The following is a 17,811-nucleotide window of genomic DNA, read 5'->3' as shown; positions in this document are numbered from 1 at the left end:
TACAACCACTAGACTTATAGAATTCACAAGAGGTAGTTAAGCCATGTCACGAGCCCATGAGGAGCGTTGGCACACTGCCAACGGGCTGTTCATTCATCCAAGACCTACCTTGGATGCGTTTGTAAGAGGGATGTAGGCTCCTCTAATGTTGACGCCAAGCCATAGACTTGTATTTTTTTTTATATAGGTTTGGAACATTTGATGTCATGAATTTCACATCCCATCAGTTTTATATATATTTAACAAAAATTATAATTTTATATATCTAGATTTTTGATTTCCTTCATCTACAATTTGTGTTTATACTTATGTGATCAGTGCACACTTGTATATGTGATCAAATTAGCTTCTATTTGATGATGTTATTGTGTCTTTAAGCTTCATTCAATAAAGGGTGCATGTAATGAGTTTCAAATCCTTAAAAATTTCTAGATTTCTTGGGTTTTTTTTCACTTGCTGAATTTCATCGAGCTTTTCCCGAGTCTCGAGTTGAATCAGCCTTGTTGATTCTGAGCCAAGTCCAGGAACTTTGATCTATTGTTTCCTTAGATCCTACTAATAAATATGCTTAGCCTTGTAAAAGTTTGCAGAACTGGTTGACTGTCAATATTTAATCCACATTGAAATCCTTTACAAGAACAGAAGTTCGTTTATCAACATATTGTTTTTCATTAGATTGCACTTTCACTCAATTTTGTTAGGTATGCATCTTTATACTGTTTGGTTTATGCCTTTTAAAATAGAGGAGGAGTTGGATTCAACCTTAGATGTTTCAAAATAAAACTGATGCAAGTGAGGCGAATGCAACAGATTGGAGATAAGGATAAATATAAACAGGTCTGGAAGATGGCAAAACGTAAATGCCAATTTGGTAAGAGATGAGGTCTTGTGGAAAGAAATTATCAAGAATGAAGTTCAAAATATCTGCAGTTTAAAATAATTGCAACAGAGCGAAATGAGTTCGCAAAAGTTGAAAGGCGGCACAATCTGAGCATCGAAGAAACCAGAGTCAGTGTTGTAAAAAATGCCGAATAAAACAGTAAGACTATGCGAGGAGAAAGAATGGAGGGGTAGCAGAAACGGATTAGGAAAAGGATAGAATAATTGTCTTTCATATCTAAATAGTTCAAAACAATTACAAAATGCAGTTAAGCTAACCTGTTCATCAGAAAGATTTAGCAAAAACTCTCGTATAACTGCAATAGTGTCATTCAAAGGCTTGGTCTTTGAATAGTCCAAGCTAATTTCCTTTACAAGCTCTTCCGCCTTTAAATCTGCCAAGTCAGTCTCCATTATGACGTTCTGCGCCTTTTGAGGAAAGCCTCCAATGCTCAAAAACCCTTGGAAATAACAGCCAAGGTTTAGCTGGGGTTTAAGAACAGTGTGTTTCAAAAGGTTTGCAGGGCGAAGTAAATGCGTTTCGGATGAGCTATACGCGCAATAATTAAAAAATTATTAATTTACAGTTCCTCTTTTACATAATATTTAGCCCATAGGCTGTTACTGTGAGAAAGTTGCCTGGTAAATCTACTGAGATGAGAAGTCGATTCCAGTATTAAACACGCTGCCTCCATTCATTCACTCCCAGAAAGGCAACTTCGAACTTATAGAAAATTGATCGCCGACTGATAATAGTCGGGGACCTCGCGGGTGAACAGAGGCTTACAAGGCAGCCCGAATTGCCGTCTGTTTTTGTTATCTTTTTAGGCTTGCGCTAACCCCAGCCTTCAGATGCAGGGTAAACAATTCTATTTGGAATTAGGTAAACACCCCGTTTGGCCGCGGGCATAGGAATGGAGAACAGGCATGTGATATTGGGAGGCTATTGCAAAAACAATTTTTTTTTGGAATGGGTATAAAGTTCATTTTAGAAGCAAAATGGGAATATAAAAATTGTATTCCAAATTTTTATATTCCTATTTCATCAACCAAACAGAAAATAGAAATCATATTCTAATTTTTCTATTCCTATTCCATCAACCAAACAGGCTAGATTTCCTTTTGGAATACAAATTAGAAACAAGGGGCGCCTGTGCTAAAATTCCTCCCTTATGTTTTTGGTTGACTGAAGTAGTATTGCATGAAGGGGAAATGAAATTAGTTAAATAAATAAATAAAAATTGTTGATTACTTAAATCCAAGTACTAAAATATGTAGTAAGTTTGAAGGGTAGTATTAATGGTATAAAAAGAAATTGAGCAAAATTGTAAAATAGTAGCTAGTAAAACATAGTATAGACTTTTTAAAAATAACATTTTACAATTGTCAAAAATAAACATCAATGTTAAACTAATATATATATATATATATATATATAGAAATTTTTAAAAAATTAAACTCTATATTTGAACTTGGTAAGATAGCTAGTAAAGAACAAGTAAAGGTAGAATGATAGAAAGAGTTGAAGGAAATTTTAAAAATATTAATAATTATATTATTTTTAAAAATATATAAATAACAATAAAAATTATATTATATGAATGAACTACCAATTTCTACCAATTCAATTATAAGTTGAAATATTTAATTTTAAAAAATAAATTGTTGATTAATTTATTCAAACTACCAAAATCTCTAATAGGTTTGAGGGGTAGTATTAGAGCAAGATTGTAAAATAGTAGCTAGTAAAACATAGTGTGAACTTAAAAAAGTAACATTTTACAATTGGCAAAAATAAACATCAATGTAAAACTAATAAATATATTTAAAATAAGAAATATAAAATATTTAACTTTATATTTGAAATTGTGATAATATTGATTAGACATTCATTAATTAAAATATCTAAATTATACAACTTAAAACACATTTAACTCTATAAATTCATATAACTTCTTCTTCATAAACTATCTTAAATAATAAATGAATTTAAAATAAGAAATATAAAACATTTAACTCTATATTTATATCTATATTTGAATAACATTTTACAAATTACAAAAATTAAACATCAATGTAAAACTAATAATAAATATATTTAAAATAAGAAATATAAAACATTTAACTTTATATTTGAACTTGGTAAGGAAAACAAATAGGGATAATTATTATTGATATTTGTAAGGTGGAAGATAAAAATGATTGTTTTAAAAAAAAAGTTAATCCACTTGTCACAAATGTAGAAAAGATAAAGTTGTAATTAATGCATTCGTTAATAGAGTTGTTACAAAATATTTGTATTTTTGTTGAAGAAAATTGAATTTTTTCATTGCCTTTTTTATCATGGGCCAATACAATTTTCAAAAAATTGTATTTTTCAATTTCAAAAAAATATACAAATTAATATAGCTTTTGCAAACATTAGTATATTTTAAAATTTTAGATTTATGTAACTAATATGGAATCACATGATTCCATTAGTTTCATGTCAAAGGCAGGGACTAACAAGGGACCCAAGTGTCAAAATTCCTGCCAATAACTTTTAGAATTGAGATTAAGAATGGTATTTTAATTCATTGGTAAAATTTATATAAGTAAAAACTTTTTTAATTTATCTAGGAATCGAAGAAGCCATATATATGTATTAATTGATTTTTTTTAATTTAAATTTTCATGGTCATTGAATGCTTATGAAGGTGTATAATAAACATTTTTGTTGTGGAAGTTAGCGATTTTGGAATGATTTTGTTTATTTTTATTTAAGGATTAAGTCCAAGTTTTAGATCTTTAAATGAATAAGCAAGGTGCCTTTACAGTTATTGGGACAATCTAAATGGAATCTTTATTGTGAGGTAGGTAATAAGCATTTGGGCATTAATGTTGAGGTGAGAAGAATGTGGCACATATAGTTTGAAGAGAATATTGATTATAACTACTAAGTACAAATAAATTATGTTTAATAATAGACGTTAAAGTTATATATGTAAATATTATATAGATCTCTAAATTATATCTATATAGATTAATATAAATTCTACTTATTACTATTTATTTTATAAAACAAAAATAATTATGAGAACTATGGCGAGCAGAAAGCAAACAGCGAAACCAGCGAATAGCATAATCCCGACAAAAAACCCTAAGCCCATCCATTTGAATAAAGCAATAAAAAACTCAGGATTCTGCCAGCAAAATTCAGATGGGTCTGGCTCGGCTCCGTGCTTCCCTCATGACCAAAGCAAGGAAGGAATCCTCGGAACTCATAACACAGAGACAATCCCTACTTCTAATTTCTATTCACCTCTGGCAGAAAGGCAATTGGAGAAGACAGAAATATCGACAGGGAAATCATGTCTTATCCAGAACAAAATCTTCTCCGTTAGAAGTCTAGACAAGCAAATCAAAATTTTCAACTCTACAAAATACGCCAGGGCAAACCGCTACCTGCTTTACCGAGGGATTGAGGATCCGCCCCTCCCTCATATTACAACTTGGCAATCTCCTTTACTACCCAACTCCTCTCCAGCCATGTCTCCACCTTACATTTCGTCGCACCGAAGAACAAAAGATAATCACCATCCTAACCCTAAGTTTTCCTCTCCTGTCCTTCAACCCACAATTGACTTTAACGATAGGGTTCTCATCATCAATGATCAAATTAGTGAAGAACAATGGATGGAATGGCCCTACTTTGGATTTACATAAATTGATCGATTGGCTTGATGATTACTGTGGCTCCCAGGTATGTATCTCTAAATTATCTGATAATATGCTCTTCCTTAGCTGTTATGATGACTTAATTAAGAAAGATTTTATTAACAACCCTGAATGTATGTTCAAAGGCCATGCGGTTCATTTTTTTGAATGGATCCCTAACTGTAATGAAAATAATCTAGATTTCACAATACCTTCATGGTATGTTATTTATTCATCACCCCCAGAATTAAAGAATATCAATACTTTAAAAAAAAATGGGCAGATCTATAGGAAATCTAATAGGTGTGGATTTAGCATATGAAACTAGTAATAACGTGAAATTTCTAATTAGTGGCAAGGTCAATGACTCTAAGTCAAAACAGTTTAAAATTATCACAAACAGATCTAAATACGATTTAGAGTTTACTAAGTATGAAGGGAAAATTTTGGATATCATCAAATTGGATGATGAAAGATGTCAATCTTTCAACATGATGGATATAACAACGAATCTCAGTAAGACCCTTCCTTTACTTAGAAGAAGAAAATAGAAAATGCTCCAAGAAGATCTATGAAATGTCCCTTTACTGGTTTTGTATGATATTTCCAACCTCTAATCAGATATTTAAAATCAAACAGCTAATATCCCAAAGATCCACCAAATTCCTCAAAAAACCCCAAATCGGGTATGCTGAAAATAGTGCTAAAAGCTTCACAACTTCACAAATTATTAATGAATCTGAAAATGGAAATTTTTACAGAACTTTCAACAGCATAACAGCCTACAAATTGACATTTCTAGATCCGTATAGCCTTTACACAACAGCTCGAAAATGTAGGACCAAAACTATGCTCATCGGGCTCCCGAAATAGCACAAAATATGCCCAGAAACACCACAAAAACACTAATAATCTATCTCAGAAGTTTAATCACGTCCCAATGTATATATTCAGCTCTATTTTAAAATTTAAAAGTCTGATATATAGCAGCAACCCAAACTGATATGAAATACTCAACTGTAAACACCAAACTCATACAAAAACACACCCGGAAACTCACAAATCTGCACTGTTCAACACAAAGGCATACTCTGTATGAGCATGCACATGGAATGGCTTCAAACTCCCGTCCTTAGCCTTCCTGGAAACCTGCAAACTCCCGTTCTTGGGTCTCCCTGGAAACCTGCAAACTCCCGTTCTTGGGTCTCCTTCTCCACAGGTTTGGCAGCCTCTAAAGAATAACAAAGAATGAGCAAAAATCAAGTTCTGGAATGAGCCCAAAATGCCTCCAAACCCCTTAAAAGAGGGCATAACTGTAACTCACATCCAAGAGAGGTTAATGAAACTTATTTTAATAATAATTTTCATTTATTAGTCCAACGGTTTCCAAAGATTAACCCCCTTTTTCCGAAACTTCACTTTCTTGGGCCTGCCTACCTTAGCAAAGTTTTTCTTTTTTAATTATTTGAAAAGGGGACATGACAATCTAACAGATGAGGAATGCTTTACAAGAGCTAGATTAGACTGGCTTGATTTGTCTCCCTGCAAGGAATATCATAGGGAAAAGCAAAGGGCAAAGTGTCACAAAGACAGAGTAAAGAGTTTAAAATATATAGAAGACAACTTCCCTTCTTTGGATAAGAATTTAATCAGCAACAAGGATGAATTCATCCAAGAGATGGCTATCAAGGAAATTAATAGCAAGAGCAATCAGAATGTCAATTCTTCCATCAAGCCCAGGTTATTGAGCACCATTGTCGACAACCGGGGAAAAAAGAAGAAAAGAAGGTCAAATAAGAGTAAGAAATACAAAGACAAATCATTAGGGACATCTCAGGGTTAGGAGCATTCTGAAAACAGGTTAGATATGCCAGAGGACAATCCCATAGTCCAAAAGAGGATTATAGATTCTGCCCATGAAAAGGGCCCAAAGTGCTTAAAAAGTAATGATCCTAATCCAGTCCTGCAGCAAACAGACTCCCCAAAGGATTATCAAGGAAGTCAATTAGAGGAGCTTGAAAATTTGATGTTATTCACCACATGCGGAATAAGTAGCAATATACAATTGCATAAGGATCCATCATCGCCACAATCAAATCTGCATTGGGAAACAGACAATAAGGTAGTGTCCCCTGGCAAATCTAAAAAAATTTGGCAGACTCCAGCAGCCACCAGCAGTTCTCCTTTCACTCCAGGAAATAGTCTTCACTAGGAAGACACAGTCAGTGTATCAGCAGTTGAACCCCTAGTCAAGGAATTTCAAGAATTCTTGAACAAGGACTACTTTACAAAACCTGCAAATGCCGAACCAATTACAGAAGAGATAGAAAATTCAGAATTGGAACAACTTGCTGAGGAATTAACCCAAGTATTCAGTCCAGACAATATTGAGGAATCCTCAATGATCCGAAAGGAAGAACTCATAAAGAGGGTTATCAAATTAGGAGGGGAAAACTACTCAGGTGAAGATCTTCGAAGAGATATATTAAAAATTCAAAGTGAAGATATAGCTTCAGCACTCTCTTATCAATCAGGGCTAGCTAAATAGATTCTATCAGAAGTGGAGCTAAAGGACCAGGAGCAGTCTCAAACAGGAAAAAAGGATAGTGTGAAAATAGCGGAAGATAACCTGGATCAGCTAGGTATTTACATGTCTCAAGAAGGACCAAAATTTCCAAATTGTGGCAAAGTAAAAAGCAAAAGAGGGAGGAAATCTCTAAAGATACTCAGAGAAGTAGAGGGCCTTAGCAAGGAACAACAGAAGATTGACCAAATGTTCCACAATGGGAAGGGGAAGTGCCTTCCTGATCAGGTATGAAGATCACTACTTGGAATGCTAGGGGTCTTAACGCCCCTAGCAAAAAAAGGTTATTAAAAAATAATCTAAATGCTTTTAACTTTGATACTGTCCTAATTCAAGAATCTAAATTAAACTCTATAGAAATAGATAAGTTAAGTAGGATGCTTGGAGTATGGCGGTCCATGTTTCAGGAATCTTCAGGAGCATCAGGGGGATTAGGAATCCTCTGGGACCCAAGAAAGGTTAGTTTTAGTACCCTCAATAGTTCTTATAATTGGATGAGCGGTAAGGTTCAAAGTTTAAAATCAAACCTCAATTTCATTATCATTAATGTCTATGGTCTGATTAATGATACTGAGAAAAAACTAATCTGGGAAGAATTAGGTCAATTTTTGAATAGTTATGATAATGAAATTTTCCTATTAGGAGGAGACTTTAATACCATCCTTAACCTCAATGAAAAAATCGGTGGTATTCAAATGCTATCGCAAGCATCTAAAACATTTAGAGAATGGTGTTCCATTCATAATCTAATTGACATTCCCACTAATAATGGAACTTATACATGGAATAATAGAAGAAAGGACTTTGCCTACATAGCAGAGAAACTCGATAGATTTATGATTAAAGGGGAGCTAGATTCCATCAATCTTGACATTCAGTCCTCAATTTTACCCATAGCTGGTTCAGATCATTTCTCGGTTAAATTTGAATTCATAGAGCCCCTTAAATCGGCCAGAAACCCTTTCAAGTGTGAGAAAATGTGGTTCCTAGATCCAAACTTTCTCAGCAATGTAAGATCCTGGTGGGACCAAGAGAGCTTTACAAGGTCTAAAATGTTTGTCTTTGTCAACAAATTAAAAATGCTTAAAGATAATATCCTTAGGTGAAATAAAGAACATTTTAACAACATTTTCAGAGAAAATTTGGAAATAGAAAACCAACTTAAAAATCTTAACTCGGAAGTGATCAGCAAAGGTATGGATAATAAGAGCTATCTCCTTGAAAAAGAACTGCTAGCCAAACAAGAAGATATTCTATCTAAAGAAGAGATATATTGGAGGCAGAAATCGAGAGAAATATGGTTGGCAGAAGGTGACTGCAATACTAAATTCTTTCATAACTCCACCATATATAATAGAGCAAAGAATAGAATCACAAGGGTCAAAGATCAACAAGGAATCTCAACAAAAAAACCAGGAGAAATCACGGACATCTTTGTTAGTCATTTCAAAAATTTATTAAATAATCATAAAGGTTCAAATTACTCAGCGCAAACGAGTCTATTGAAAGTCATTCCTAAAATTGTGGATCGCCAGGATAACATTAATTTGATCAAACCTATAACCTTAGAAGAAGTTAAAAATGTGGTTTTCAATATGAACCCAGATAAATCCCCGGGTCTTGATGGATTCCAGGCATTCTTTTTCCAAAAATGCTGGGACATCATAGGTGTTGACCTTTGGAAAGCAATTGAGGCATCCCGAAATGGAGGCTCTCTCCTTGCTGAAATTAATTACTCCTTCATTACATTGATCCCTAAGAAGTCTGATCTTGATTCTCCAGGAGATTATAGACCAATTGGTTTATGCAACACAGTCTATAAATTTTTCTCCAAAATTATAGAAAATAGACTCAAACAGATCCTCCCTAAGATCATTTTGGAAGAACAAATTGGTTTCATGCCAGGTAGATCCATTCTAGACGGTATCATCACTATTCAAGAAACTATTCACTCTGCAAGGCTCAATAAGGATGCATGTATTCTCATGAAACTAGATATTCAGAAAGCATATGATATGGTAGACTGGAGGTTTTTATGTAAAACATTAGAAGCCTTTGGGTTCTCACACCAGTGTATTAATCTAATTTTCAAATTTATTTCAACTCCTAAAATTTCAGTGCTCATCAACGGAACTCCAGAAGGTTTCTTTGATATATCTAGAGGAATTAGATAAGGGGACCCTCTATCCCCCTCACTGTTCATTATTATGGTGAAAGCATTTGGAAGAGCGGTTCAGGACACATATTACAATCAGCGGATCTCAGGCATCATAGTCTCTAAAAATTTACCTAATATAACCCACCAACAGTTTGCTGATGACACTATTCTACCCGAGAAAAGTACAATTGTAGAAGCTCAATCTCTTAAAAGCATTATTAACCTATATATGGAAGCCTCGAGACAGAAGGTCAACAATCTCAAATCCAAAATTTTCTTTATAAATACCAAGATAGAAATTGAGGAACAAATTTGTAGGTTCATGGGTTTTAAAAGAGGAACCTTCCCCTGCAAATATCTTGGTATAGCCTTAGAAAAAGGTACTAAGTCGGGCAAGGTTTGGGATGATACTCTACGAAGTTAGATTCCAAGTTAGGTTCATGGAAGGACAGATGGCTAACTAAGGCAGGCAAATGTACTAAAATTAGAGCAGTACTATCAGCCATCCCTACCTACCCGCTTTCTTGCCTCCCTCTTTCTAAGCAAAATCTTAAGAAATTTGAAACTAAGATGAGAAATTTTCTATGGAACGATAGGGATGGAGATAACAATTGGGCTCTCATAAAGTGGAAGCATATCAGTAAACCAAAAGAATTAGGGGTTAAGAATCTTCAATGACAAAATGAAGCCTTAGGAACAAAACTTATTTGGCGTCTCTACAATGAATTTAATCGTAAATGGGCAAAGATACTCTATAATAAATATCTCATCGCAGAGGATCAGCTTTCAATTTTTAGAATTATCTCTCCTCCCAAAGGATTAGAATGTTGGAACTTCATGATCAAATGTCATAGTCTGATTTGTAAATTTCTAACCTGGGATGTAGGCTTGGGTGATAAAGCCCTATTCTGGGAGGATTCTTGGGATGGTAATCCACCTCTCTCTCTCCATTTTGATAACCCAACCCTAATAAACAAATTAATGACCCTTTGGGGCAATAAGGTTAAAGATTACAAGACTCTGTCGGATAGAGAAGGTTCTCCAAAATGGTCTTGGAAATCGCTCAAAGGACTAGGCTTTGAAAAAGAGATAATTGAAAGATTTGATAAGTTGTTGGATGTTAGAAAAGTTAAACAAACTAACAGAGAGGATACTCTAATTTGGGCGGCTTCCAATGATGGGCAATATTTGGTTAGCAATGGCTATAGGGCTATTGTCAAAGCTCAGCAAACAGAGTTTGTGGATATCCCATCACAACTATGCTGGGATTCCTCTTCTCTCCCAAAAGCTGGCTTCTTTCTTTGGCTAGCTATTCAAAAGAAGATCCTAACTATGGATAGATTATACATCCTTGGTTTTCAGGGTCCCTCCAGGTGTACCCTATGCCATTGCAATATTGAAAATGCTGATCATCTTTTGCTTAACTGCTCCTTTTCTCAAAGTTGTTGGGAATGGCTCAGATGGATGTTGGGCTGGTCTACACCTTTTCCAAAATCATTCACTGAGCTACTTTTTGGCTAGCCTACGAAAATAGTTAAGGGTGTCTATAGTAAGCTGTGGAACATCTCCCCTTCTATCATTATTTGGGAAATTTGGAAAGAAAGAAATCAACGTATATTCCAGAGCTTGGAACTCGAACCAACAGAGCTCATGATCAAAATTGAAGCTAGTATTGTAGAACTGGTCAACTCCCACTTAAGTAAATTAAGGTTAGAAGAAGGTTCTTTTTCAAATTTGGATGGCCTTATGAAGAAACGCTGGTCTAACCTGATTAACCCTCCTCTTATCTATATGAAGAAAAATATAGAGGCTAGGAAAATCTACAAATGGGAGCCACCGCCATTTGGATGGGTCAAATTGAATTTCGACGGAGCCGCGCACAGTAACCCGGGTGTAGCTGGTATTGGCTGTATCATAAACAATGAGGCAGGATCTTGGATAGCTAAAAAAATAATGTCTATCCAACCTACCTCAAATAACATAGCAGAACTGGAGGCCCTTCATCAAGGGATTCAACTATGCCTTAAGCTTAATTTATCCAAAGTTATCATTGAAGGCGACTCTCAAATTATCCTAAACGATGTTAGAAAAAGATCCACCCCCAACTGGGTCCTAAATTCACATTTAGAAGAGATTCTCTCCCTTTTGGATAAGTTGGAAGATTACAGGATCTATCATATATTCAGGGAAGGTAATACACTGGTGGATAAACTAGCAAATTTAGGAGCAGTCAGAGTCAACTCTCTCCTCGTTAATAATAATTCTCTAACTCATTTTAATTACTGATCAATCTGAGTATATTCTTTAGTTTGTTTAGTTTAATTATATCATCCAAGTAGGATATAGTTATCTTCTTATTTAGTGACTTCACTAAATAAGAAGTTCTGGCATCATCATCCTTTAATAATATTCTCTCAGTAGATTTATGAGGTTTTTCGAGTGTGTGAAGTATATAGTCTACAGGTTTTAGGTACTTTCCACATCATTATTTCGTAATCCGCAATTTTTAGTAAGATTGCAATCTTGATTAATGATTTCCCTCTTAGATGATTTTCTACACTTTAAGTACTTAGCTTAGGCTAGCTTTGGTTATTTCATTTAGGTATCCCTCTAGTTTGTGTCTAGAAGTTTCCCTTCGATATCCATAAGAGAACTCCTCTGAGACACTCATCCCCAATTTCTCGGTTTAAACATGGAATCCAACATTTATCTATTCCACACCCATGAAAGTTGAACTATGGCATTTTGTGGATCAGTGAAACCAGAAAGATGGAACCGTATATTATATCCAAGGGATGACATGACACATTTTGCTATCTGCAAAGCTCTGGGAGAGGAAGTGTTTGACTATCAATATACTTGGAGGACCAATAGTGACATTATTGGGTCTTTTATCGGATGCTTGGTAAGAGCTAAAGTAGAAGCGAATGACATTGTCAAGCTCTGTCGTGACCTATTTGTCCCGTCATGGAGAAAGGGTTTGGAAGAAGCCGTGTTTAGCATCGATGAAAAATGGAGGATTCCCCTCCCGAAAAGGTATATGAGTCTTCTTATAGGGCATCCAGACTTAATTACCGCTCCTCGCTGTCAGTCCCTGATCATCCGGGATAACCTAGCCTTCTATAGAGAATGGCCCAAAATGGAGGCCAATTTGCATTTTCTCCTTTGTTGGCGAGGGATCATTATAGAAGAAAACAAAGAATGGCTCCTTAACTATCTTCACCGATTCAACGCCTATATCAAGCCGGGGGTGTCTTTTGACAATCTGGATAATCTCGTATTCAGTACCCCAAATGCAGAGAAATCAAGCAGGCTGAAGCATGACTACATTTTTCCTCCCAATTTTTGAGTGGAGCATCCAAATGATATGGCGGATGTGATCATTGTTTTTTGGAAGGAAGGAAAGGGCCCGGTTAGTTAGATTCAAGTTTTTTTGGTTAAATTTAGCCCTATAGATATCTTTAGCATGTAGTATGGTAGCGATTTTGTTATTACGCTTAATATAGCTAAGTTGAGTGTCCTTTGGTTTTTAGCAGAAATGTTTAGTCTGTAAATCGGTATGTTTCATATAAAATGTGGGTCTGTAAATTGGTGATAAGTTCTTTGCTGCAAATGATGTGATAATACATTATGAAAAATGATATAAGGTTAATTAGATGAAGTTTTGTGTATTTATTAATCTTAAAATGCTTTTAGGATCCTATCTAAATAGAGATGGATTTAATTCCTTACTTGTGACTCAAGTTAATATAGGGCAGTTTGAGGCCCAATGTTCTCTGTTTCTATTTAGTTAATAACTTTCTCAGCTGTATATGCGATATTCTATGGTACGAATAATCCATGAAATTCCCAGAAATTATACACTCAGAGCTTTAATAAATGTTTAATATCAGCTTTAGATTTAGCTATAGTTCGTGACAATTCTTATGAGGATATCTTGAATCAAATGGTGATTTGTATTTAGAGATTACATAGATCTGGTACTTGGTAATTTTTTAGCTTTCTCGAAATTGAGTATCGATTTCCATCCTTAGGAAATTCTTTGAATTTGCATTCTGGGTGTAGTATCATTGCTTGGAATTCTATGTAATTCAGTAGTAAGCAGTAAATCTATAATTTGAGTCGAACTCTGTTTCCCAATTAAGACTAATTTTAAGAGGATCGGATTTGCCAGACTGATCTGCTTGATAAGCCTTTCTCCTCACTTTGGCCAACTAGTTCTAATTTCAGTAATGATTGGTTAGCATGTAGCCTTTTATTATGGGCCCTTTAAATCTATTAATTAATTAATCCTTTAAGAAAACCTCCTCTATAAGCTATAGTTGGGTGATCTCATAGAAAAGGCTCTTCTCTGTTATAGTTGGTTAAGTCAAGATTTTTCTTATGAGTTTAGTAATGATTTTAGTAAAGCAATCATGGCTCGGGACTCCTTCCTTAAACTTTTTTATGATGTGGAATTTGGCTCATATTGTTGATGATTATGAATACATTCAAATTATTTCATAGTGGTCATCTAGCAGAGTTAACCGCTATTCCTCTTCTTGTAGTTTAGTTCACTGCCTTTGTTTCTCTTCTTTCCTTCTTAACTATTTTCAGTCAGTGTTCATGATTAGCTCTTTATTTTGATAGGTATCTATGTGTTTTGCTTTTTCTCATTAACGACTAACCCTTTGTTCGAATATCTAGCATAAAAAAATGGTTGAATGCAGGAAGTTAAATGAGAGATTATAATCAATCCCTTGATCGCTATCCTAGCATCACTCGACAGAAATTATGGATTTCTTAAGTTGTAAGTTATCAAGGATATCCCCCATATTACATGTAATTATTAGAGAAAAATTTCACTGGGGTAATGCCCCTTTTAAAGTTGTAATAATATAGGACATTTGTCCCAGGCAAGACTGGAGGTTTTCTTCTCCGTTCTTTCCTACCAGTGCCCGTTTGAATGGAGATATGCTTTGTAATTGCTTTTAAATTAATAATATAGATCAAGGCCTTGGCCGTTTACCAATAAAATAAAAATAAAAATTATTCTATAAAACAAATTATTAATTGTCATACAAATTATTTATTTAATTTTTTTGTTATTATATATATCTAAATGTAATTATAATGAAAACAAATATAATTATGATGGAGATAATTATTGTAATGATGTAAGTAGGAAACAAAAATATTATATCATAATGTTTATATTTTAAATATATTAATTTTTTTTAATAATATATTTTAATATAAATTATTAATTTAATGTTTTTTGAGAAATAAAGATATATGCTAAAACTAAAATTTTAAAAATAAATTGAATGAAATATTATAAGAACTTTTTGACATTTATTGACGGAAAAAATAAAATTTTAAGCAATGCAGACATTTTGAATGGCCATTTTCAGATAATTATAAATTTATAAATAAAGTAATTGGGGAAGATTTAAGAATTAACAATACGAAAAAAAACAATGAAAGGAGTGAGTATGGTAATATAGTAGTTGGTGGCTACAAAAATAAGGCACGATATTTTAATAACTATTATAGTCAATGATGTCCATACCATGCTGATGTATTTGGTGTTTTAAAAAGAAATAAATGATTTTTTTCATTATCTTTTTCAGTATTAACCAATACTAAGACAAGTAAATAGCTATTTTAATAATCATTAAAATCAAAAATTCAATAGAATTATATAAACTTTATTTGAAAGTTTTAATAGTATAAAATGATTCCCTAAATTAATTAAAATATAGAACTAAAGGATTCCAATAGTATCCTACCTTTGGCAGGAACTAAAAAGCAATTATTAATCACTACATTAATATAGAAATCTAATAGCGTAAAGTTTAGATTGCTTTTATTTATAAAATTATTTTTTGTGGACAAATTTCTATTGGTAAAATTGTTGGGGTTAAGCTATTTAAAAAAAAATTAAAAATATATCAAAAATTAATTGTTGCATTATGTTGTCCTCACATTCTCGTTTCTTTAGTCAGTGCTTAGTGATATTATGTTTAACTTTGAGCTCGTTGTTAGCACAGTTTGTAAAGGCGACAACATTGTGAAGGGAACCATCTGAGATAGTAGGGTTTGAAATTTGGAAGGTGAGCATCTTCTTTCTACAAACACCCAAGTTTGTTTAAGTTATTGTTATCTCGTGCATTTGAAAACATTTCTCCTCACTTTGTTGTGTGCACATAGTTTGTTTGTTTGTTTTGTTTCTGCTCCTTGTTTGCATTTCCTTACTTGTCCCTTGACCTCCCATTGGAGTAGGTTTTGTTCTTCTTCTTAGAGGACTATAAATGGGTTATGAATAGACTACATATGTATCCAGGGGAAGTCATGTCTTTGCCTCTCTAATAATTGGCTCTACTTGGGATCTAGACATGTGACTAGCCATACATTCCTTAGGGCTCGTTGATTCTACCTTTCTCACTAGATATTTCACAACTAGCATCATCAACTAGGTTTTTCACTCCATGATCATTATAAAATTACACGTGGCATTCCATTCCATTATTGTCTGCTTGAAACAAACACATAAGTGTGTGTATAGCTAGCATGAGAATGAACTGTAGAATTGTCTACCTAAGAATATGCATATGACAATGACACACCTCTCCTGCCTTTGATGCTGGTCAAGATGCTTCTTCAACCGCTATCGGTGTAGGCTTTGCTACTATGACAACAAGATGCTTCTATAATTTGTAATCTGCAATTGTAACCTATATAATTTTAAATTTGTGTCTTTGTGTAGCATATTTTTATTGCTGTTAGTATTATCCTCTCTTGATGAAACAAAAAAAAAAATGGTTTTTTGCCTCCATGTTTTTAAATTATTAAGGTCAACAAAATACCTTATGAAATGTTTTGTTTTGTTCCATTTTATAAATCTACACACAACAAGAAATAATCATAATTTAAGCCACATAAAAAATAGTAAAAGTTGTTTTGGCTATTTCTTTTTTGGGGACAAATAACAAAGCCTCCAGCTATTAATGAAGTTGAAGCAAACAAGAAGCTTGTAAAAATGTACCTTGCATAAACAAATAAATAATTTTGATATCAATTTTGGGTGATACATATTTTTAATTGGTTTAGCACATTCCTTATTAGTACTAACATTCTAGTGATCTAGAATTCCTTTTTATGTTTTTGGGGACACTTTGTGAAGTCAATTCTTAAAATAGTAATAGCACTACAACAGATATAATTTGGCAGTTCATGTATAGAGTTTTTCTAGATAGCTTGGAGGACATGTACACAACCCCCTACTATTGGAATATTTGGGAAAGGGAGGATGTTGATGTCATGTCCCCATTTTTTGGTGACAGTTCGATTTAATTAATTTAATTAATCTGGTTGTCCAAAATAATGAATATTTTATAAGGACGACAAATTAATTATTTTAATTAAATAAATAAGTGATATTAAGTTAATTATTTATAAAGTTATCGAATAAATAAATGTTAAAAGATAACTTTATATTTAATTAATTTAATAAAGTGACTTGGATTATAAAAATATTTAATAAAGTCACTTAAGAGATAAAATTAGAAATGTTCTAGAAGTCTCTGGCGAAGATGGAGGGAAAAGAATAAATAGGCACCCCGGGGCTCCATTCGAATCAAGCAGTTGTTTATCTCTCTTTTGATTTTAGATTATGATTCAATCACAGGTGCATTGTGGAACCTAGGGTTTTCGCAATTGTCACAGTTGGCCATTGAGAATGATAACTCTCAATAGGCACGCAATTTTGAGGGTGTGAAATATCATCTAAATTATTGCAGATTGGAGGTGACGTTACAGTCATTTCATCCAGGCAGAGTCTGTGGCTTAAGGCCAAACATTTTGGAGGATCATTTTGAGAAATAAATTAAAATTTTTGTAAAGATGGAGTTTATTATTCAGGAGTAAGACGACTCCATTAGCATTCTATGTAGGAAGTTGCAGTGTGAGCAGATCGAGGGTTAAAGAAACGAATTCCCAAGACATCTTATCGGCAAGCATTTCTGTTTAATATTAGGAATCGAAGTCTGGACTGAAGGCTATTACCAATGTCCTATTATAAGGTGACAACATTGGAAACGAGTGGGAGGCGGAACCAATTTGAATTGGACTAGAAGCTGTTTGAATCCTCTCGAGGTAGGCGTTTTCTTTTCATTGTTTGAGGATCAGTGAAATTCGCAAGAAAAGGGAAGTCGTGGGTGTATATATTGAAGGTGAAATAACCTCCATTGCGGCTCTAAAGACCTGCGCAACTTCAAGCCACCACTCTAGTATTAGTAAATCCGACAGTAATCGACCACTGTCTCAGTGATATAAATTGCATTATTTTCGACTGCGGGGTGAATCCAAATCCGACTCCATTTGTTAGCTCTCACAAGCCAAAGGCATAATAATCTACATACGGGTTAATCACTTTCACCACAGGAGGAACCCATTCGCATCAAATCGGGGTTGAAGACTGTTAAGCAAGCAAGGCTGATGGTATTACGAATGG

At 33.9% G+C, this 17,811-nt stretch overlaps 1 protein-coding gene across 2 annotated transcripts in view; it reads right to left on the bottom strand.

Annotated features, from left to right (window-relative positions):
• LOC149547785 (nucleolar protein) overlaps nt 1-1,783 on the bottom strand; it is a 227,357-nt gene extending 225,574 nt beyond the window's left edge. The window contains exon 1 of one of the 2 annotated variants that reach the window (XM_089791838.1): nt 1,159-1,783. In XM_089791838.1, coding sequence (XP_089647964.1) covers nt 1,159-1,293 — 135 coding nt within the window. In that variant the 5' untranslated portion in view covers nt 1,294-1,783. The remainder of the gene's footprint in view (nt 1-1,158) is intronic. The other variant, XM_089791839.1, reaches the window with a different exon arrangement.
• Between the last annotated feature and the right edge of the window lie 16,028 nt (nt 1,784-17,811).

The sequence above is a fragment of the Cupressus sempervirens genome, chromosome 7, assembly GCF_028749045.1.
Source record: "Cupressus sempervirens isolate cs-2001-9-10 chromosome 7, ASM2874904v1, whole genome shotgun sequence".
Taxonomy (NCBI): Eukaryota; Viridiplantae; Streptophyta; class Pinopsida; order Cupressales; family Cupressaceae; genus Cupressus; species Cupressus sempervirens.
The sequence above is the reverse complement of the archived record's forward strand: the minus strand, read 5'-3'. Positions and strand labels throughout refer to the sequence as shown.